The 24580-nt window shown below is 38.9% G+C and overlaps 1 protein-coding gene across 1 annotated transcript in view; it reads left to right on the top strand.

Moving 5' to 3' along the window:
• Positions 1-24580, top strand: part of LOC101968136 (uncharacterized) — a 59217-nt gene that overhangs the window by 34239 nt on the left and 398 nt on the right. The window contains exons 9-13 of the mRNA XM_078041916.1: positions 684-771; positions 6999-7060; positions 12173-12316; positions 14146-14217; positions 16559-16679. Of these exons, the coding sequence (XP_077898042.1) occupies positions 684-771; positions 6999-7060; positions 12173-12316; positions 14146-14217; positions 16559-16679 (487 nt within the window). The remainder of the gene's footprint in view (positions 1-683; positions 772-6998; positions 7061-12172; positions 12317-14145; positions 14218-16558; positions 16680-24580) is intronic.

Here is a 24580-nt window from a genome sequence, read left to right as displayed (position 1 = left end):
ATAACTATATTAGATACCATATATAATTAAGAACATAACAGTATTTGTCTTTATGTAGCTGGTTTATTTCTCTTAATGTTTGTTTGTTTGGAACTGGGAATCGAACCCAGAGGGTTTTTACCACTGAAAGACATCCCCAGACCATTTTTTGTTTATTTTTTATTTTGTGACAGGTCTCACTGAGTTGCTTAGGGCCTCATTAACTTGCTGAGTTAGCCTTGAGCATGCAATCCTCCTGCCTCAGCCTCCTGAGTCAGTTGGATTACAGATGTTCACCACTGCACCTGGTAACATTTTTTAAAAAATATTTTTGGTTGTAGTGGACACAATATCTTTATTTTATTTATTTAGTTTTTTTTTTTATGTGGTGCCGAAAGTCGAACCCAGTGCCTCAAACATGCTAGGCAAGCACTCTACCACTAAGCCACAACCCCAGCCCAGCATTTATTTTTACACAGCATCGGAATGATAGTATTTGAAAGGGGAAGCAATGGCAAGAAGTTTTGCTTAGAAATCTAGTGACATCAAAGAGACCCTTCCACATCCCTCCAACTTTGCACATAACTCTAGTACCATTCCTTAAAGCTCTAGATTTTTCAAATGCCAGGCCTTGAGCTAGGAAAGTTGCAATAGAATATATATAATATGTGAGTTGATTCCTAATTATATTTTCTGAATTCCAGACGGAGTCACTGGCCAAATGGCAGTTTCAGAAGTTAATCCAAAACTTAAGCTGAATCCTTTAAAAGTACCTGGGTTCCACAGCAAGAGGTAGGTAATTAAAGTATTAATATGCAATAAATTATTAAGTGATGACTATATTAAATACCCATAGAGGCTATGACTAGACAAGTTAGAATGCTCTTCAAGTATCTGTTCTGTGGCAAATTTAGGTATAAAGCAAAATTTCTGAATTAAAGACAGAGATTATTTTGTTCTCTTTTTTGAGATATTGGGGATTGAATGTTAAGCAAGCATTCTACCACTGAGCTACATCCTCAACCCCTTAAATCTCATTAAGTTACCCAGGTAGTCTCAAACTTATGATCCTATTCTATTAGCCTCCTGAGAAATTAGGATTACAGGTATGCATCACTGTGCCTGACAACCAAAAGATTATGTGTGTGTATGTATATGTGGAGGGAGTGTGAGATGGGGTGTTACTGGGGAGTGAACCCAGGGGTACTTTACCACTGAGATATATCTCCAGTCCTTTTTTTTTCTGAATAGTGAAATAGGGCTTCATGAAGTTGCCAAGGCTGGCCTTGAACTTGAACTTGAACTTGTGATCTTTCTGCCTCAGACCCTCCCAGTTGCTAGGATTACCATGCTTGATTGAGAAAGATTTTTTTTATGAGAAGAAAAAGACAATTTTGGGGGGTGGGGGAGGTTCAGGGGATTTAACTCAGGGACACTTAACCACTGAGCCACATCCCCAGCCCTTTTTTGTATTTTATTTAGAGACAGGGTCTCATTGAGTTGCTTAGGGCCTTGCTAAATTGCTAAAGCTGGCTTTGAACTTGCTGTCTTCCTGGGTCAGCCTTTTGAGCCACTGGGATTATAGGTATATGCCACTGTACTGGGCCAAATATTCTTTTAGACTGGAGAAACAGTTATCCTTCCTACTTTTCTAGATGAAAATCTATTTTCTGTTAGGACATAGAATGTCATAGAGGGATCGAGGAGTTATAAGTTATTCATTAAGGTATTTTGAGTGCCAATTTAAAGAATAAGTGTAAAACATCATGCCTGGCATGATGGCGCAGCCTGTAATCCCAGTGGCTTGGAAGGCTGAGACAGGGGGATCATGAGTTCAAAGCCAGCCTCAGCAACTTGGTGAGGCCCTGTTTCTAAATAAAAAATATTTAAAAAGGGCATCAGGATGTGGCTCAGTGGTTAAGCACCCCTGGGTTCAAACCCTGGTACCAAAAATAAATAAATAAAAAGATCATAAAGAAGAATTAACTCCTAAGCAAGTCAAAATATAGAGAAAAGAGTTCACATTACAAATATAACCAGTAAAATGAGATCTGATAAAATAGGTTTTTCTGAGTCAGCTATTAACAAATTTCAATAAACATCCACCAATGACTAAAAATAAGAGAAGCAAAAATTTGTAATCCCAGTAGCTCAAGAAGCTGAGATAGGAGGATCATAAGTTCAAAATTTAGCAAGGCCCCAATCAACTTACAAAGACCCTGTCCCAAAATAAAATAAAAAATAAAAATAAAAGGTTTGGTTAAGTGACCCCCTGAGTTCAATACCAGTACAAAAAAAAAATTATACTGCCTGGCATTCCACTTTCCTCTGGATTCTTAAGAATATTATATCTCTGTGTCTGCTGCATCTTTTTACATCATCTGACAGAAATATGTTTATATTTAGGGGTTGGGGTTGTAGTTCAGCTGTAGAGCACTTACCTTGTACTTGTGAGGCACTGTTTGATCCTCAGCACCACAAAAAAATAAATAAATAAAATAAAGCTATTGTGACCATCTACAACTAAAAAAATAATAAAAAAGAATAGTTTATAAAATAATCTAAGAGTCTTTAGAAGTTCAAGTAGATGATACAAAGAAAACATCAGAAGAAGTCAATATTGCCAGGTGTGGCAGTGTACACCTAAAATCCCACCTACTTAGGAGGCTGAGGCTGGAGGATCACAAGTTTGAGACCAGCCTGAACACCCTAATGAGACCCTGTCTCAAAATTTAAAAAGGGCTAGGGATATTGCTCAGTGGTACAGTTTTAACTACCAGGACTGCCAAAAAACAAAAACAAAACAAAACAACCTTATCACAGCCAGGATGGGTGTAGTTCCGTGGGAGAGCCCTTACCTAGCAGAGGCCCTAGACTTGATCTCCAGCGATGCAAATAAATAAATAAATTAATTAAAGCTGGTCACTTTCTTTTCTCCCAGGTCCCTCTTTGAAATGAGTTGAATCTGATAAATACTCTACAGGACACTAAATAATAATTTTATTTTTTTATTATTTTTTTTCTCATTTCAATATTTTTTCTTTCCCAGCAGAAATAGTTTTATTTGGACCCAGAGCTGGAGAATGAGACTAGGACCTGAGATAATATATTGAGCTAAGGAGTAGATATTAGCTTACAAAAGGGCAGTCAGAGCTCATCAGCCAAATGGACTCTACTTCCCAGCAGCCTTGCTGTTAGTGCAATCAATAAAAGGACTGCGGGAAAATATATATGCCACTAAATCACCCCAGTGATTTTTCATCATAGAAAAATTTCCATAAACCCTCCAAACTACACATATTACAAAAGGAAATTTTAAAATATCACATTTTACAGAATTTAAACTTTTCTTCAGCATCTAGCTCAGAGGTCTCACCAACTTCAAAATACAGCTTTCCACTGAACTCTTCAACCATATAAATAAGATCTATCAAGCAATGAGAAGGCTATCTTTGCTAGCCAATGGAAATTCTCTTCCCAATTCAGCTTCCCTGAGCTAAGGCTCAGGTGGGGCAGGCTAGGAAGCACATTGGTTAATAAAACATAGCAGCTGAAACTTGATGGGACAGCAGAACTGGTGAGACTTGAGAAGGAGGGTCCAGGTTCTGTATTCAGTCAGAGTCACTGCTGGAAGAGGAGGGATGCTTGCCATGCTTGTGGTGTTTGTGCACCTTTTCTTCCACATCTTCTTGTCCATAATCATTCCTGGGCCTACCATGCCAGGAGCCATGTGGTTCACAGGAGGCATAACAGGAACCGATGGTGGGTGTGAAGGAGAGTAGGGACCTGAGGGTTGGTGTCCTGGCAGAGAATAAGGGGACCCATGTGGAGGAAAACTTGGCATTTCCTGGGGAGCTTCTAGGGGAGTAGGACAGAGACCAGGAGGAAAGGCCAGATTGTCAGGTGGTGGATGTGGTGGATGGATGCCCAAGATTGGAACCTCTAGGGTTACCTGACATTGGAGGATATGGATTTGGCCCTGAGTGCCCAGCACTGGGATTCTCCATATTCAGGTATTTCCCCCAGCCAGGTCACCTCCCCGCAGCTGCCAGGGCTTAATCTGTCCTCCTCTAGTCTCTCATTTCCCTTTTTTAACTTATTTTTATAAAACTACCAAAATCAAATGATTCCATAGTTTTTAAACTTTCGGTTCTCAGTATTAAATAAAATAAATTTATAAAATTATAGTTTTATTTTATTATTAATTTACATTTAATTAATTGTTTAATTTGCCATATTTACAAGTCCAGATTTACACAATAATTTCTATATTCCTAAATAAATTACTGCAGATCTATGCAAACTGTTCCCAAAATATTAACATTCTCTCTCCTTTTCCATATTTTATTTTCCCAAGGAAATGAAAGGTCAAAACAGAGTCCCAAACTTTCCAAAAGGTTTTATAACTCTATATCTTTTTCTGTATATTTCTGACATGTGGTAAAAAATACAATCTGGCCGGGTTGTAGAGCGCGTAGCAGTAGAGTGCGCTCGCCTCGCACATGCAAGATCCTGGGTTCAATCCTCAGCACCATATAAAAAAATAAACAAGTGAAATAAAATGTTGTGTCCAACTACAACTAAAAAAATAAATATTAAAAAAAATACAATCTGGCAATAATGGATGCAAGGTTTTCTCTATACAGATACTCATCACAACATTACTTATACTAGTTACAAAATTAAAAAAACTTTTATTTATAACAACATGAATAGTTAAAGGTTTATAATCTTGAGCTTTTGAATCATACAAACTTAAATCTCAGGTCTGTCCCACCTCTGTGTGACTTTGGATAAGTTATTTAATTCCTTTGAGCCTCAGTTTCCTGTTCTAGAAATGGATGAAATCAGATTTTTTTTCCTATGAGCCAAGCACTCATCAAAAATAATTTGTTGAATTAACATCAGATTATTTATTTTTCTTACACAAAATAAGGACAAGGGAACTTCACTATTTCGCCAGTTGAGAATGGCTGTTCTCCCTCCAACCCAGATTTCTCTTAGAGGACCAGATGTGTCAGCTTGGTTTGATAAACTCCATGTTGTTGTTCCCCCCCCACCCGGAATATTGTCTCTGTTGAAAAACTGGCTTCACAAAGAAGGTGACAGCAGGAAAATTTCAGAATCCAAAGCTTAAAATAAGTCTTGGGCAGTGTGGGGTTATTTTCTGTCTCTGGGGGTGATCATCCGGTGTCCAAGGCCTGGGGACAGAGGCAAAGTCCCCAGCTGCCCATCTAGGAGATGTCACTCTCAGTAGCGTCTGGTGTCCTGACCTGTGCTCGCCCAGGATGATGGTGGGTAAGGAGCAGCAGGTCACAGGGGCCTCCTGACCCTCTGGGAGACAGAGCTCTCCCTGGGCAGACCCCGGGACTGAGGGTTAGCAGCCAGGGGAGAATCAACGACTATCCCCGCCTGTGGTCCCTGAGGTCCTGGTGCAGGGATGCAGGAGGCAGCTAGTGTCACAAGACATCCCTGTCCCCAGCCAGGCCGGGCGCCTGGCTAAGCAAGGAGAAAAACGGTGTCCCTCCTCAGGGCCTGGTCCCTGCACCTGGTCTCACTTCCTCCCGGCACCTCCTGGAAGGGGAGGAAAGTAACACCCAGGGGAAGGATGGGTATTGAGGCCACCATCACATTCAAGTTCAGGGTGCGACAGCTCAGTCTGCCCCCCAACAGGCCCCATACTCCGCTCCTCTTCATGGACCACGTCCCTTCTGAGAGTCACACCCTGCCCTTTATAGGCATAAGGACCCAGAAGTTCCAGAGACATATCCATGTTTAGGCCCTCGGATCTGGAAGTGTCTCAAGTGTCCATGTTTAGGCCCTCGGATCCGGAAGTTCCAAAGGTGCACATCCACCCGGATCCAGAAATTCCTCGGGCACACATCCATGTTTAGGCCATAGCATCTGGAAGTGCCTCAGGTGCACATCCATGTTTAGGCTCTAGGACTGGAAGTTCCTCAGGTGTTCATGTTTAGGCCCCCAGATCCGGAAGTTCCTCAGGCATCCATATTTAGGCCCACGGATCCAGAGGTTCCTCAGGTGCACGTCCATATTTAGGCCCCTGGATCTGGAAGTTCCTTGGTGCACGTCCATGTTTAAGCCCCCGGATCCAGAAGTTCCTCAGGCATCCATGTTTAGGTTCTGGGATCCAGAAGTTTCTCAGGCATCCATGTTTAGGTTCTGGGATCCAGAAGTTCCTCAGGCATCCATGTTTAGGTTCTGGGATCCAGAAGTTCCTCAGGGGCACATCCATCTTTGGGCTCTCAGATCCGGAAGTTTCTCAGTCCTCCATGTTTAGGCCGTAGCATCCAGAAGTTCCTCAATGTCCAAGTTTCAGGCCCCACCCCCCCACCCCATTACCCCGTCTGGAAGTGCCTCAGGCATCCATGTTTAGGCTCTAGGATCCAGAAGTGCCTCAGGCATCCATGTTTAGGCCCCAGGATCCAGAAGTTCCTCAGGCACATGTTCATGTTTAAGCCCCCGGATCTGGAAGTTTCTCAGTCCTCCATGTTTAGGCCGTAGCATCCGGAAGTTCCTCAGGCACACGTACATGTTTAGGATCCAAAAGTTCCTTTGGTGCATGTCCATGTTGAGACTCTAGGATCTGGAAGTTCCTCAGGTGTCCATGTTTAGGCCCCAGGGGTCCGGAAGTTCCTCAGGTGAGTGTCCATGTTTAGGCTCTAGGACCCGGAAGTTCCTCAGTCTTCCATGTTTAGGCTGTAGCATCCGGAAGTTCCTCAGGTATACACCCATGTTTAAGTGAAATCAGATTTTTTTAAAGAAGGTGAGGATGATTTGCAAGTATAGGACCGAGGTGCATATTTCAGTGGCCAACATTTACTTACTGTCCATACCACAACTGTTAGCAAATGACAGTAACTGGTCCCTTTAGGTACTGTGATTCTGGATAAATTGTGATACTTTCAGTCATTCCATTCAGCAAAAAAAAGTCAAAGAAGATTGACTTTTGCTGGTTTCATATATGTATTAAGTCTTAATCTTTTTATGTATCTTTTCAGGGATAATAATTTACCAGAACATCTTCAACACAAAGAAAAGTTGAGCCCTTCACAAATAGAAGGTAATGAGAATCATCCTAGAAATTAAAGGATAAACAACAGCCTCTTAATATATCTGATCCTTTCTTCTTTAATAGAGATATGAGATTTGAAGGGCTGTCTACACTACCCCATCACTAAGACAGAAAAAATTAAATTAAAAAACTTTTTGTAGGGGATGGGAATATAGCTCAATTGTAGAGTACTTGCCTAGCTTTTTGTGGGATTGGAGAGGAACTGCTTTCAAATTGGCATCTCTGTAGAATTTTAAAATTCCTGACCAAATATTTTTATTCAAAGGAGAACTTGTGGGGAGTGGAAAAGAACAAATTCAAGCTCAAATGTAAATCAAGCTATGGGAAAAATATAAGCACAGCTGAAGTTCCAAGGATTTCTCAGAGAAGAATTATAATAATAAAATGAGCTACAGTGTCTATAATTCATTCATCCAAACAACAAATACCTATTTTAAACCAACAATGTCCAGGCATGAGAAACACAATAAAATAAGTTAGACATGGTCCCTGCCTTAATAGAAAGTTTAACAGGGAAGACCAATGGTTAAACCATGAATTTGTTGAATGAATCATTTAAAGTGCAATATGTTGTGATATGGAAGTATACAGTCTTATAGAAGCATAAAAGGAAGTGTCCTGACTTGGTCTCATGAAGGGAAGGGGAGTCCCAGAGAAAGCTGAATGGAAAGTAGGGGTAAATTGGGCAAAGAACAGAGAGAGGAGCATTTCAGGTAGAAAGAACAGATCTATAAATGCCCAGAGAAAAGGGAGAGCATTTTACAGTAGAAAAGCTAGAAGAATCTTAGCTATTTGGGAGGCTTGGGCAGGAAGATTGTAATTTCAAGGCCAGTCTTAGCAACTTAGTGATACCCTGTCTCAAAAAATTTTTTAAAAGTTGGGGTTGTAGATCAATGGTAGAGTGTCACTGTGTTCAATCCCCAGTACCACAAAAGATAAAATAACAACTAAAAGTCAAGCATGGCTGACTTTGGGTTTGGGGAAAGATAATGCTTCACCCCTCTATATTTGGAAACAATTGAAAAATTGACCCAGGAGTCAGAAGCAATCAAAAAATCACCTCTAGCTGGGCGTGGTGTCACATGCCTATAATCCCAGCAATTTGGGAGGCTGAAGTAGGAGTATTGCTAGTTCAAAGCCAGCCTCAGCAATTTAGCGAGTCCCTGAACAATTTAGCAAGACCCTGTTTCTAAATAAAATACAAAAAGGGGCTGGGGATGTGGCTCAGTGGTTAAGCACCCCTGAGTACCAAAAAAATCACCTCTAACTGGGTGTGGTGGTGCATGCCTGTAATCCCAGCGACTTGGGAGGCTGAGGCAGGAAGATTGCAAGTTCAAAAACAGTCTCAGCTAAAGTTCTTTAATATTGATTAAAAAAAAACAGTCTCAGCAATTTAATGAGGTCCTGAGCAACTCCGTAAGACCCTCTCTCTAAATAAAATATAAAAACAGGCTGGAGATGTAGCTCAGTGGTTAAGAAAGCATCCTTGGGTTCTGTCTCTAGTACCAAAAAAAAATTTTTTTAAATCACCTTTATTGCTGAGAAAGCTGGTTTGGAAAATGAAGGACTGTCAATATCAGATTTGCATTTCTGCATGTTAATTGTAATACTAATAAGCTTATGATTATTGTAGTGTTAATCCTCATAGCTTTTCTGAGAAGTAGATTTATTCATTCTACATGCATTTATTGAATACCTCAAAGTCTCCAAAATCTCCCATCCTTGCTCTCAAATGATATCCTTACTTCCTACCTCTCTGCAGAAAACTGAAGCAATCAGAAAAAAATTTTCACTCTCACCTTCATTTCTACTTCCCTACCAGCATCTGTACCCACATACTCTACTTTCCAAAACAACTGGAGCAACATAACTAAACAATATAGAATTAGATTATAACTCAAAGAATAAAATAAACATCCATGAGTCCATAATGACAAAAATAAATGATTGAGGAGCTGAGGCTGTGGCTCAGAGCAAGAGCGCTCACCTAGCACACATGGGGCACTGGGTTCAATCCTCAGCACCACATAAAAATAAAATAAAGGTATTGTGTCCATCTATAACTAAAAAAATACATATTTAAAATAAATAAATAAATAAATAAATGATTGGATTTTTAATACAAAGACGACACAAATGGCCAAGTCAGTTGTACTAAAGGGAGAAATGAGGTCACTATGTATTTTTAATACATTTTTAAGTTGTTGATAGCCATTTATTTATTTATTTATATGCAGTGCTGAGGATAAAACCCAGTGCCTTACACATGCTAGGCAAACACTCTACCATTGAGCCACAACCCTAGCCCCCACAATGTATTTTTAAGGAGAAGTAACAGTGTATTTGTATGGTAATAGGAATATCTACTATAATAGTGAAAATTTGGTGTTGGAGACAGGGACCTTTTAGAGGGTGATATCTGTGAATATGAGAGAGGGGATAAATTATAATCTACAATAGAGGTAACTGGATCTAGATAAAAGTATAAATTTCAGGTCCAGGGATGTAGCTCAGTGATAGATCACTTTCCTACTATGTGTGAGGTCCTGAGTTTAATTCCCAGTTACAAAAAAAGAAAAGTATAAAGTTCATTTGTGGAATAGGGAAGAAATCAGAGTATTATTGCTTATAAAGGTAGACAGGTAGAAAAGAAGGTAGGAAGGCCAGGCACAGTGGTGCACTCCTATCATCCCAGCAGCTCAGGAGGCTGAGGCAGGAGGATCGCAAGTTCAAAGCCAGCCTCAAAACTTAGTGAGACACTAAGCAACTCAGTAAGACCCTGTCTCTAAATAAAATACAAAAAAGGGATGGGGATATAACTCAGTGGTAAAGTGCTCCTGGTTCAATTCCCATTACCTAAAAGAAAGGAAAGGAAGGGAGAGAGAAAGGAAGGAAAAGAAGGTGGGAGTCTTGTCAAAATTCTATTTGTCTCTTTTTCTCAATCTCCAATCCAGCATTATTTTTTCTTTTTTTCATGGTATAGACCACCTTCTAAAATAGTATCTAATTTACCTACTTATTTTATTTATATGAGGACAAAAACATTTGTGTATTTCATGCTGGAGTGTGTCCTAAGCACTTAGAGCACAGTACCTGGCACAGAGAAAACATGCAATAAATATTTGCTAAATTGCGTGAATGCCTACAACATGATAAAGAGGCTGTGAGAAGATAGAGATGAGTCAGAAATGGTTTGATTCCAGCTCTAGAAAAGCTTAGCTTTTGTCAAGGGAGATAGGTGTTATCTTTTCATACAGTTACAAGGTAAGTATCATTATCTTATAGGATTAATCACTTCTTGTACATAGAGATGCTGAGACATGAATGTATATGAAATGCATTCTATTCTGGTGCCATTTGGAATATACTTTGATCTGGATTTATTTCTTCATTCACTAATTTTAGAAAACACATACCTAATTTGGCTTCAATTGGTGCTTTGAGTATTTCTTTGAAAAACACTTTAGATATGTATAACACATACATATACATATTCAATTTGGGTCCAACTTCGTGTATTAGTTTTCTACTGCTACCATAACAAGTTATCACAAATTTCACAGCATAAAACAGCAGGTTGTACAGGTCAGAAGTCCAGATAGGCTTGACTGACTTCTCTCCTGCAGGTCTTAGAGGTTCCAAATTCAGGGGTGGAGACAGGCATGTTAGTACACACCTGTCATCACAGAGACTCCAGAGATTGAGGCAGAAACATGGAAAGTTTGAGGCTAGCCTGGGCAATTTAGTAAGACCTGTCTCAAAATAAAAAATAATAAGCAGCACCGTGGTAGAGCACCCCTGGGTTCAATTGCCAGTAATGGAAGGAAGAAAGGAAGGAAAGCAGGGGAAGGAACAAGAAGGAAATAAACAAACTTAGGTGTTATCCAGCCTGGGCTCTTATTTGGGAGAATATCTTTTTTTTTCTTTTACATTACTGGGGATCAAACCCAGGATCTCTGGCATGCTAGGCAAGCTCTCTACCACTGAGTTGCCTCCCCAGCCCTTACGTGGGGATTCTTATTTGGAAAGTCCAGAGAATCTGCTTCCAATCTCATTCAGGTTTGTGGCATAACTGAGTTCTTTGCAGTTGCATAGCTGAGGTCCCAGTTTTCTTGCTGCCAGTCAACCAGGAGACTCAGCCCTTAAGGCTACCTATGTTGTATACCATGTTGCTCCCCATAACCTATCTTCAAACAAGCAATGGTGGGGGAAATCTTCTCATGCCCTGAATTTCTTTTTCTGCCACATCTGTCTTGCTTCTAGCTCTATGATGAGTTTATATAATTAGATTGGGCCCAATATCTTTACTGAAAGGAAGGAAGGGAGGGAGGGAGGGAGGAAAGAAGGAAGGAAAAGAGTATATTCAATATATTTTTGGATTATCTCAGATAATCCTAAATAACCTATCTCAATTATATCTGCAAAGTCCCTTTTACCATATAAAGTAATTTATTCATAGGTTCCAGAGATTCGGGCATGGACTTCTTTGGAAGGCTATCTCACATACCAATTAGCTTGTTCTACTTCAAATCCCTAGGAAGGGCAGTATCAGGTATCAGAAATGTCTATTAAAAGCCAGGTGTGGTAGTATAGGACTATAATCCCAGTGACTTGGGGGGCTGAGGCAGGATGATCACACATGTAAGGCCAGCCTGGGCAACTCAGTGGGGCTCTAAACTACTTAGCAAGGTCTCAAAATAAAGAGGGCTGGGGAGGCAGTGGTGCATGCCTGTAATCCCAACAGCTTGGGAGGTTGAGGCAGGAGGATTACAAGTTCAAAACAGCCTCAGCAAAAGCAAGGTGCTAAGCAACTCAGTGAGACCCTGTCTCTAACTAAAATACAAAATAGGACTGCGGATGTGGCTCAGTGGTCAAGTGCCCTTGAGTGCAATTCCCAGTACCCCTCAAAAAGTGGGGTGGGGCTGGGGATGTAATTTAGAAGTAAATCTCTCCTCAGTATCCCTCCCTCCAAAAGTATTAAATGCCTATTTTTCTCAGTACTTCTCTAGAACACAATCTCCAGCTGTATTATCTGTTCTAGTTTTATTAGCATAGGTATTTCTTCATAAATAACTGCCATAACTTAATTCCATTCTCCAGCCTTCCATCATGCCTACGACTTCTTCAGCAAGGATAAAACTGGCTGTATTGATTTACATGGAATGATGTGCACTTTAGCTAAATTGGGAATGAATGTAACCAAGCATGATATCTATAATGAATTAAAATGTGCTGATATTGATCGTGAGTATTTTAATTCCTCATTACCTTCTCATAAAAGACTTCTAAAACACTTTTACAAATACATATTTTTGCTGGGCACAGTGGCATATACCTGTAAATCCAAGCAACTCAGGAGACTGAGGCAGGAGGATCATGAGTTCAAAGCCAGCCTCAGCAACTTAGTGAGGCCCTAAGCAACTCAGCAAGACCCTGTCTCTAAATAAAATACAAAAAGGGCTGGGGATGGGGGGCAGGGGGTGCCTGGGGTTGTGGCTTGGCGGTAGTGCACTTGCCTAGCATGTGAGAGGCACTGAGTTTGATCCTCAGCACCACATAGAAATAAATAAATAAAGATATTGTGCCCAACTATAACTAAAAATATATTTTTTAAAAAAAAAGGGCTGGGGATATGGCTAAGTGGTTAAGCACCCCGGGGTTCAATCCCTGGTACCAAAAATAAACTATTTGAGGTGTTTGGCATTCACTGGAGGTCTTGGAATATGTCCTCTGCAGATAAAGGGGACTACTGTATATGAGTTTATTTCCCTGTAAAGATATCATTGAGGTATATGTGTGTGTATGTATGTGTGTGTGTATATATATATATATATATATATATATATATATATATATATATATAATGAAATCAAATTAATCCTCAGAACTATTCTTTGAAAAATCCTGTGTGGAAACTGAGTGACTATCTCAATATCAAATTCAGGTTATCTTTCATGATGTTCATTTTGGAAGATACCTTGAAATCACAAATACAAAAACATAAACAATTTAAAAACTGACATGATGCCCAGAAAATCCAAGCCCTTTGTTTCCATTTAAGTTATAAAGTATGAATCCTCTTTGCATCATTAGGGTCTACCTACACTGAGTTTTAAATGACAGAGATTTTTTTTATATTTTTAAAGCATCAAGATCATGTTTTTAATAGCAAGGATATTGGAATGATGTGCATTTTAGCTAAATTGGGAATGAATAGTGGAAGGAGACAGTCATCATTATACAAAATTCATATATGAAGATGTGAATTTCGTGTCAACATACCTTATATACAAACAAAGATTTGAGAAATTGTGGTATAATGGTGTATTAAGAATTGCAATGCAAAAAAATTATGAATGTAATGCACTCCTCTATTGTGATGTAAGAAATAATAATAAAAAAGATTTTATTAAAAATCCTGACCTAGTGATTAGTAGTTCAAGCTGATACATTGTGTGAAAAATATATTCAGCACATTATCTCCTCTCACCTCACTGAGCTCACCCACTTTCAGTGCCCACTCAGTCAGCATTAGTTCCACATGTGATTCAATGTCACCAGTTAAGGTATCACTTGTTTCCACTAACTGTGCAGAATTTTTCTATTCTTCCTAGGAAGCATACACACATCCACTTTAATAGCACTATCTTTAATTTTAGAAGAAATGGGCTAAAGCTTGGCTATTATATAGTAGAATAGGGCTGGATATGGAGTGGGATATTGGGTAGATTCCTTGTAAAAATGGCAAAACTCTGGACGAGGAGTGAATGGACAGGCCCATGGACAGGCCCGCAGCGGTTGGGAGCCCTGGCTGAGTGTTTATAGCATCTCTCCAGCCCTAAAATGCTCTGTGGTTTTGTTTATTTTATTTTAACTTTTGTGGTGCTGGGGATTGAACCTGGGGCCTTGTGCATGTGAGGCAAGCACTCTATCAACTGAGCTATATCCCCAGTTCAAAATGCTCTGATTTTAAGTATTAAGTGGTCCAGAGTGCTTTAACTTTTACACTCAATATGTACTCTAATAATTTCAATACATCTTATTCTTGTTCTGAGCTTATATTTCTGTTGCAGGAGACGGGAAGGTGAACTTCTCTGACTTCATAAAGGTGCTAACAGATAAGAACCGCTTCCTCAAAGCTGTAGGTGAGCAGAGGTGTTCCTGACAGGTATTACTGAATAGATGGCAGTTGGGTAGCTACAGCCCACTACATGTAAACATTATTCACTTAGGCCTCCAATGTGGAGACAAACAGAAAGCTGTACTTTGAGGATATGATTTATTTTTGTACTGCTTCTCCAAAACAATATTTGCTAAACAAATTGATACTTTAAGGTTTGTTGTTTTTTTTGTTTTTTTTTTTTTGCTATTTTCTTTTTTCTTCTTCTTCTTCTCCTTTTTTTTTTTTTTTTTTTTTTGTGTGTGTGTGTGTGTGTGGTGGTGGTGGTCATCTGGTACTGGGGATTGAACCAGGGGTGCTGTGCCACTGAGTTATACCTCCAGTTTTTATTTTTCATTCTAGACAAATTCTCACTAAGTTGCCCAAGGCTGGCTTCAAACTTGGAATTCTCTTACCTCAGCCTTCCACTTATCTGGGATTATAGATGTACAGCACCATGCCCAAACCCAGTTTTAGAATTTTAATTTAAATAATCATGCAGGTACTGGTATTGTCTAAAGACCTACTTCACATGATACTGCCCTTTAGTTTCCAATGAGAACCTTTAGGAAGTAACAAGGGTAGAAAATTTTAGTCTCATTTCATAGTGTTTTAATTACTTACTGAGGATGTGCACTACTTTCAGAGGCATTCCTTTTACAAAAGAAAAAAAATTTCTTTAGAAAAAGAAACATGCTCTCATGAAGATTTGGGGCATAGATAATAGGGTCTTTTATATGCTTGCTTGTTTTACTTTTTAGTACTAGGGATTAAACCCAGAGTACTTTACCACTGAGCTACATCCCCAGTTTTGGGTTTTGTTGTTGTTTTGTTTTGTTTTGCTAAGTTGCTAAGGTTGATTTCAAATTTATGATCCTCAAAGTTGCTGGGGTTACATACATGTGCCACAGTGCCTGGCTGATAATATACTGTTCTTTAAAAAATACTTCCTTTATGAGGGTAGGAAAGATGGTAGAATGATGTAAACATCATTACCGTAGGCACATTTATGATTGCACGGTGGTACATCTCTACTTCATACAGAACCAGAGAATTGAAATGCTGTGCCCCATTTATGTATAATGAATTGATATGCATTCTGCTGTCATGTACAACTAAGTAGAACAAATAAAAATAATAAATTTATAAATATACCTCTTAGCTAGGCATGGTGGCACATGCTTGCAATCCCAGCAGGTCTGAGGCAAGAGGATGGCAAGTTAAAGGCTATCCTTATCAACTTATGATACCTTGTCTCAAAGGAAAAAATAAAAAAGGCTGTGGATATAGCTCAGTGGTTGAGCACCCTAGGTTCGCTGGTACCAAAAAAAAAGAAAGAAAGAAAGAAAGAAAAGAAAAAGTATATCTTCACTCTGATGATGCCTCTACCCTTGTGAAAGTCTGCTTGTGGTTAAGAGCATTTTCTCACACAAGGCTATACATGCTCTATTGGTATACTTGAAATATTGTTATTTGTACTCTCACGGTTTGTTTAGGAACTTAACAACCTTCCTTGGAAAATCTAATCACTTTTCATATCTTGCTTTCTAGGATAAATACATTCCAAATTCCAAATATTGCACACAGTTTTGAAAACAGGCCCATTCCTAAATTATGAATTGTCCTTAAGATAAAGGGTTAAGATAAAGATAAAAGTTACTGTTTGCAAATACTTTGATAGTAGTGGGAGTTTTCCTGCAAACCAGAGATAAATTTATCAAAAAATTCTTTGCCTAGAAGAACAAAACAGTAGTTCATAGCATACAGTTCATGCTTATGTTGAAAGTATTACTATATTTACTTAGAAGTCATTGAACTAAAAGTATTTTTATATTTGGGGATTACTCTGGTCAAGTAATCAAAATTAACTTTCTACCAATTAGAACAAAATTTTAATGATCACTATATCTCTAATCCCTTACTTGATGTTATTATAAGAAATACTCAGTAAAAAGATTATCCGTAGGGCTGGGGTTGTGGCTCAGTGGCAGAGTGCTTGCCTAGCATGTGTGAGTCACTGGATTCGATTCTAGGTACCACATATAAATAAATAAATAAAGGTCCATTGACAGCTAAAAAATATTTTTTAAAAAATATTATCTGTGGGCTGGGGATATGGCTCAAGCAGCAGCGCGCTCGCCTAGCATGCATGTGGCCCGGGTTCGATCCTCAGCACCACATACAAACAAAGATGTTGTATCCGCTGAGAACTAAGAAAAAATAAATATTTTAAAAAATTCAAAAAATAAAAAATATTATCTATTATATTACTTTTTGATGAATGATTTATTCAGAATGCATTTTGAAATCTGTTTCCTTTTCCATAGTTCCAGAAAAGGAAACCTATTTAGATTTAACTGACAACCCGGGGATCCTATTATTTGAAATCCTATCAAAGCTTGTAGAGACTTCAGCCCTACCCAGAAAGGCTATAATGGAAATAGTACGGTAAGTGGCAAGGAAAAAGACAAAAGAACAACCTTCTCAGAAGCACTTATAAGGATATCTTACTAACATCCTACTCCACAAGGTCTGGCCCAAAACATAGGAGAAAGGTATCTAAGCAAATGGTCATGTGCCACAAAATTTTTTCCTAGCTCTGTCTGAAATTGCAAGGCTGAGCTCAGACAAACCAGGACCCTGATGTGGGCCTAAGACATCCAAAAAAGTTCAGCCTCCCCTACCTAACACCAGAGAATCCCAGAAGAATAAGACTTATTCAGGGATGATTTTTTTTTTTTTTTTGGTACTGGGAATTTAAACCAGGGTGCTTTACCACTGAGCTCCATCCCCAGCCCTTTTCATTTTGAGACAGAATCTTGCTAAGTTGGTTAGGGTCTCACTAAATTACAGAAGCTGGCCTTAAATTTACCATCTTCCTATCTCAGCCCACAGATTTGCTGAGATTTAAGGTGTGCAGAAATGATTTAAAATGGCTTCAAAATCCCGTGGGGAATACAAGACACTCCCATACCCACTAGACTTTGAGAGGTGTAATAAGTTCAGATTTCCCAACATACTGCATGGGGCCAGAATTAGAATTGAGTATAAAGGATGAGAAGAAAACATTCTCACAGCCAAGTATAATAATTTATTCCAGCAAATAGCACTAAAAACAAATTTCTTCAATCTATTTTTATCATTGTATTATAGAAATTAAATGTTCCCATTATCAATATGTTAAATTCACATTCTACAAAGTTTTCTGGTATCACACTTAAGACTTAAAAATACAGAATACTACCAAAAAGGGTAAAAATATTCTTATGCCTCTAAATAGGAAGCCTATATTATCCTCTCTCTCCATCAGATGTTGAACAGAGAGGGGCACACAAAATTCTACTTTTCATTTCATTCAAGTTCAAAGACCTTTTTTGTGTGTGTGGGAGGATACTGGGGATTAAACTCAGGGGTACTCTAGCTCTGAGCTATATCCCTAGCCCTTTTCTATTTTGAGTCAGGTTCTCCCTAAGTTGTCCAGGCTGGCCTGGAACTTGCAATACTTCTGCCTCAGCCTCCTGAATGGCTAGGATTACAGACATGTGCCACTGCACCTTGTATTATTAATTTAATTTAGTTATTTAGAGATAATTTAATAAATATATATATTAAATTTCTGCTGTTGGTACACAAATTTGGCACTTAACCTCTCAGCCTCAATTTCCTCATCCATAAAATTAGGAAGTTAATAATACCTGCCTTAAAGGGAAGTTGTGGGAATGATATGTGAAAACACATGATATGTGAAGTGCTTAGCACATTACAAAGTTCCATAAATGTCATATTATGTGTAAATAATTACATTAAGCATAGAATATACATATCATTGATTTTAAATCCTAGCCTCCCTAATGAGAATATACTATCATCCCAATTTTTATAATGAAAAAACAGTCAGGCACAGTGGTGCACACCTATAATCCCAGCAACTCAGGAGGCTAAGGCAAGGAGACCAAAAATTCAAAACCAACCTCAGCAACTTAATGAGGCCCTATGCAACTTAGCAAGAATCTATCTCAAAAGAAAAAAATTAAAAGAGCTGGGGATGTGGCTAAGTGGTTAAACACCTCTGAGTTCAATCCCTGGTGTGATTAAAACAAACCCTGAAGTATAGGCCAGTTAAATAACTTGCCCAGGAGAAAGTGATGCTTGGATTTTAGCAGCCTGATTAGGAACTCAAGCTTTTTTTCTATACCCTATGCTTCCTCTCACACCCAGTAAGTATAGAGGAAATGTTAGCCTATGTTAGTGTTTTTATTGAAATTGGATTGGGGTTGTTATTTATCTGGTTATCTTATTTGGTAGTTAATTATGTGATCATCTCTTTATTGTCTGGTTCCTAAGGAGATTAAAATTGTTTAAAACAATTCCTAAGGCGAAACTTAGAAAGGAAACTCCAATCAGACATCACCAACATGGACCACAGCTGAAGAAACTAGATGGACATTACACTAAAGCATCCATCTAGAACCACAGTCAACATAGTATATCCAATTGACAGACACTTCAGCACATAGCACCAGCAAAAAAGTCTTAACTACAAAGCCACTCTACAAAATTGGTAAAGACAACTGCCTTGCCAGATTCACCAGAAGGTGAAAGATAAGGTAACATGACACCTCCAAAGAAACACAATAACTCTTTAGCAACAGGCCTCAAAGAAAAGGAAATGAATGAGCTGCCTGACAATTCAAAAGAATGAATTTCAGAAAACAATGAAATTTAAGGGAATACAGATAGACAATCCAACAGAATTATATGATATAAATGAGTAATTCAGCAAAGAGATATAAACCATTTTTTAAAGCCAATAAACAAACAAAATATTTAAAAGAACCAGTTAGAGTTGGGCATAGTGGCATATAATCCTAACTACTCAGGAGGCTGAGGCAGGAGGATTACAAGTGTGAGGCTAGCCTAGTGTCATGATGGGCAAAAGGTGTGATTTATGCAGTTGAGGGGGAGAAATAAAGAATGTCCATGCACTTCTGCCCTAGTCAATCCTTTATTCACTCAAATCATCAACACAATTTCACTCTACAGGTTCTTAATCAAGAAAACGACAATCCATAATGTTAGGCACTGCAATAGACATAATCAATTCACAGAAAATAATTCTAGATTAATTAATTCACAGCAAACAATTCTAGATCAATTATTCTAAGCACTACAAACACTTAATCAGGACAGGCTCAAGACAGACATTCCCTCTGCGTGCTAAATTCAAGTGTCTCAAGCCTTAGGCTTTAGGTCCAGCACATGCACACTTAGACCAAGGTGATCAGGTCAGGAACCAAAGCAGGTTTCTCCTGGGGTGGAGCTGATGGCTGGTTGAGGAGAGGGTCCTAGGGAGAAGTTGTGACTCTCACCAGGGTCAAGATATGGCTGAGAGTTTGAGAGTGGTAAGGAAAATGCAGAGGATCAGCAACCATAAAAAGTGTTGGAATGCCAGTCCAGGTCCTAATCAGGCTCTCAGTATGAGGGCATTAGTGTTGTCTGGCTATCTGTTCATTTGCTCTATTATTTATGCCAAATTTGGGGGCTGTGAACCCCCCCTTTCAATCAGGTGCCACTGAGTCTCAGTGACATCATTTACCCTGGGGTTAAAACATGGTCTGGTGGTCCCCACCCTGATCTTTTTGCCTTTCCTTCTTATTGGTGAGGACAGCCAGACAGAGGCTTCACTCTGAGTTTATCAGGGTGGGGGAGAAGTGACTTGTTTGTGCCTGAGAGCCATACTGGAGGGCTCCATTAGGCATGCCTGGTGAGATTGCAGGTTTCAAAATGGAGTTTTTAAAATGGTATTGCTTAGGCCTAGGCCTAGGCCTAAGGCTATCCTCATACCTAGGCAACTTAGTGAAACCCTGTATTAAAGTAAAAATTTTTAAAGGACTAGGAAAATAAATAAATAGAGTTATGCATGCTACTCAAGTGGTAGAACACTCCTGGGTTCAATCCTCAGTACTATTAAAAAAAAAAAAACAGAATGCAAAGTTGGTTGTAGTGGCACACACTGTTCACAAGGGGGAAAAATTGCATCAAATGCAGTCGAGGGGAGAAATAAAGAATGTCCATGCGCTTCCGCCCTTTTCAATGCTTTATTCACTCAAATTACTCAATACAGTTTCCCTCTACAGGTTCTTAATCAAGAAAATGACAATCCTTTATACTAGGCACTGCAATAGACATAATCCATTCACAGCAAACAATTCTAGATTAATTCTAAGTACTTCAAAAACACTTAATCATGACAGGTGACAGACATTCCCTCTCCATGCTAAGTTCAAAAGTCTCAAGCCTTAGGCTTTATGTCCAGCAGATGCACACTCACTTAGACCAAGGTGATAGGGTCTGGAACCAAGGCAGGCTTTTCCTGGCATGGAGTGGACGACTAGTTGAGGAGAGGATCCTAGGGAGAAGTTGTGGCTCTCACCAAGGTCCAGACCAGGCAGTAGAGTTTGAGAGCAGTGAGGATCATGCAAAGGATCAGGAACCAAGGACAAGTAATGGGATGTCAAGTCCTCATCAGGCTCTCTAGCTCAAGTGCATCCTTGTTTTGGCTGGCTGAATCCCTTTCATCAGCTCTATTATTTAAACTAAATTTTGAGGCTTTTGACCCCCTTTCAATCCTATTAGCTACCATGGGATTTCTCCATGACATTTGGTCTGGTGGTCTCCACCCTGATCTTCTTGCCTTTCTCTCTTATCAGGCCAGGACAGCCTGCCAGGGGCTTCACTCTGTTTATCAGGGTGAGGGGAAGTAACTTGTTTGAGGTCATACTGGAGGGCTCTGTGAGTGTACCTGGGGAGACTGCAGGTTTCAAACTGGAGTTTTAAAATGGAGTTGCTTAGGCTCAGGCCTAAGGCCATCCTCACCCACACCTGGAATCCTAAAAACTCTGGAGGCTGAGGCAGGTAGGTGGTTTGTAAGTTCTAGGTCAACCTGAGCAACCTGGCAAGGCCCTAAGCAGCTTAGTGAGACCCTGTCTCAAAATTAAAAATAAAAAGAGCTGGGGATGTGGCTCATTGGTAAAGCACCCCTGGGTTCAATCTCTAGTGTCAAAAGAAAAATAAAAAGCCAATCACAACTCTTAATGATAAAGAACTCAATAAATGGTATAAAAAATAGTTAAGTGACTTAACAGCAGAATTGGTCAAGCAGAAGAATTTCTGAGAAGACAGGTCTTTTGAAATGATTCAGATTTTTAAAAAAGAAAAAAAAAGAAAAATTGAAAAGTATGAAGCAAGCCTTAGAGACTTCAGAGATACTATCAAGCAAGAAAACATGGGCATTATGACTGTTCCAGGAGAAGAAAAGGGAAAAAGCAAAGAAATTTTTTAAAAAAATAATTGGTGAAAACTTTCAAATCTTAAGATATGGACATTCAGGTCCAGGAAGCTCAAAGGATCTCTAATTGTAAGGAATGGTGGAAAAGCTCCATAAACCCAACAAGCCAAAACAACCGTTTACCTGTCCGAGATTTTATTAGCAGGACCATAGCAGCCAGTCACAGAAGAGAAGGAGGTTTTGAGAGAGAGAGAGAGAGAGAGAGAGAGAGAGAGAGAGAGAGAGAGAGAGAGAGAGAGAGAGAGAGAGAGAGAGAGAGAGAGAGAGAGAGAGAGAGAGAGAGAGAGAGAGAGAGAAGAGAGAGCGGGAGAGTAAAGAGAGTAAGAGAGCGAGCACGAACAGGGTGTTGATACTTATGGGCTTAACAAAGGATGAGGAGGAGCAAGGCGAGTGAGCTGTTCTTCATTGGCTGAGAGTTTACGCCACTTCAGGGATTAAAGGTGCCATTCAAAGTTCTTGCCATTCACAGGGATTGGAGGTGATGGTTCACGCGCTATTCAGTGTGTCACGGACCTGAGCTCCCAGAAGAGAAGCACTCTGGGCGCCATCTTTATCAACACTAATAGATTCAACCAAAAAAGATTCTCTCTAAGACATGTTAGAGTCAGACTGTCAAAGTACAAGACAGAGAATTCTAAAGACAACAAGAGAAAAACATCAAGTCACATATAAGGGAATCCCCATTAGATTAACAACAGACTTCTCTGTAAATATCTTACAGGCCAGGAAAGAATGGAATGATTTATTCAAAATGCTGAAAGTAAATAATACTATACACAACAAAGCAATCCTTCAGAAATTATAGAGAAATAAAAATGTCCAAGACAAAAACTGGGTATTAAATTACCAAATTAAAACACATAAACTGTCTGAATGGATTTAAAAAAAAAAACTAGACCCAAGGATAATACTGCCTAAAAGAAATTGACTTAGCCAGTAAAGACCCACACAGAGTGAAAATGAAAGAATGGAAAGAGATATACTATGCAAATGGAAACCAAAAGTTAGTAAGAGTATCTATACTTAAAAAAAAAGAAAGAATTCATTATATAAAAATAAATAAATAAGGTCATTCTATACTGATAAAGGAATCAATAAATGTAAATATATATGCACCCAAGCTGGAAGCACCCAATTATATGAAACAAACATGATTAGATTTAGATATAAAAGAAAAGAGAGATTCTATTTCAATAATAGGGATTTCAACATATCATTTCATCAATAACAGATCATCCAGACAAAAAGATCAACAAAGAAACATCAGACTTAAACTATGCTGTGGACCAAATGATCCTAACAGATATTTTCAGAACCTTTCATCCAACAGCTACAGAAAACATTCTTCTCATCAGCATGTAGAACATTCTCCAGCATATAACATGTGTTAGGCCACAAAATAAGTATCAAAAATTCAAAAATATTGCATATATTCTCTGCAGAAAATAAAAATAAAAATCAACAAAAAGAAACTTTAGAAATTGTACAAATATATGAAAATTAAACAATATTCTCTCTCAGTACTAGGGAATTGAACTCAGGAGTACTCTATCATTAACCTACATCCTTAGCACTTTTTTAAAATTTTATTTTATTTATTCTAGTTAGTGATGTATGACAGCAGAATGCAAGTCAATTCATGTTACACAAATAGAGCACAATTTTTCATGTCTCTAGTTGTACACAAAGTAGAGTCACACCACTCATGTTCTTATGGTAATGATGTCCGTCTCATTCCACTGTCTTTCCTACCACCATGCCCACTCCCTTCCTCTCCTTCCCCTTTGCCCTATCTAAAGTCTATTCCTCCCATGCTCCCCCCTCATCCCATTATGAATCAGCTTCCTTATATTAGAGAAGACATTCTGCATTTGTTTTTGGGGGATTGGCTTACTTTACCTAGCATTATATTCTCCAACTCCATCCATTTACCTGCAAATGCTATGATTTTATTCTCTTTTAATGCTGAGTAATATTCCATTGTATATATATAGCATGTTTTCTTTATCCATTCATCTACTGAAGGGCATCTAGGTTGGATCCACAATTTAGCTACTGTGAATTGTGCTGTTATAAACATTGATGTGGCTGTGTCCCTGTAGTATATTGTGTTTCTTTAAAATTATTTTTTAGTTTTAGTTGTACACAATACCTTTATTTTATGTGGTTCTGAGGGTCGAACCCAGGGCCTTGCATGTGCTAGGCAAGTGCTCTACTGCTGAGCCACAATCCCAGCCCTATAGTATGCTGTTTTTAAGTCCTTTTGGGTAAAAACCCGGAATGGAATAGCTGGGTCAAATGATGGTTTCATTCCAAGTTTTCCAAGGAATCTCTATATTGCTTTCCATATTGGTTGCACCAATTTGCAGTCCCACCTGCAATGTAAGAGTGTCCCCATATCCTCACCAACACATATTATTGTTTTTATTCTTAATAGCTGCCATTCTGACTGGAGTGAGATGAAATCTTAAGAGTAGTTTTGATTTGCATTTCTCTAATTCCTCCCTTTTAATTTTTATTTCGAGACAGGATCTTACTAAATTGCTGAAGCTAGCCTCCAACTTGTGATCCTCCTGCCTCAGTATCCAGAGCACTGGGATTACAGTGTCAATGGCCTTAAGTATTTATTTTTCTACATAAGACCATGAAGTCTTGGAGAAGAAGAAGGAAACCAAAGACGAAGAACTACAGATATAAAATAGTCAAATGGCCTCTGGAAGCTGGGCGCAGTAGCACACACCTATAATCCCAGCTACTCGGGAGGTTGAGGCAGGAAAATCACAAGTTCAAAGTCAGTCTAGGCAATTTGATGAGGCCCTCAGCAACTTACTGAGACCCTGTCTCAAAATTTTAAAATAAAAGGTCAGGGATGTAGCTCAGTGAGAAAGCACTTCTAGGTACAATCCCCAGAACCAAAAAAAAAAAAAAAAAAAAGGGAAAGGGCCTGTGAAAAGTATCAGAATATTCTTAAATGTCACAGGACTAGACACTCAAATATTAT

This window comes from Ictidomys tridecemlineatus, chromosome 3, assembly GCF_052094955.1.
Source record: "Ictidomys tridecemlineatus isolate mIctTri1 chromosome 3, mIctTri1.hap1, whole genome shotgun sequence".
NCBI lineage: Eukaryota > Metazoa > Chordata > Mammalia > Rodentia > Sciuridae > Ictidomys > Ictidomys tridecemlineatus.
This window is presented reverse-complemented; position numbering and strand designations above follow the sequence as displayed.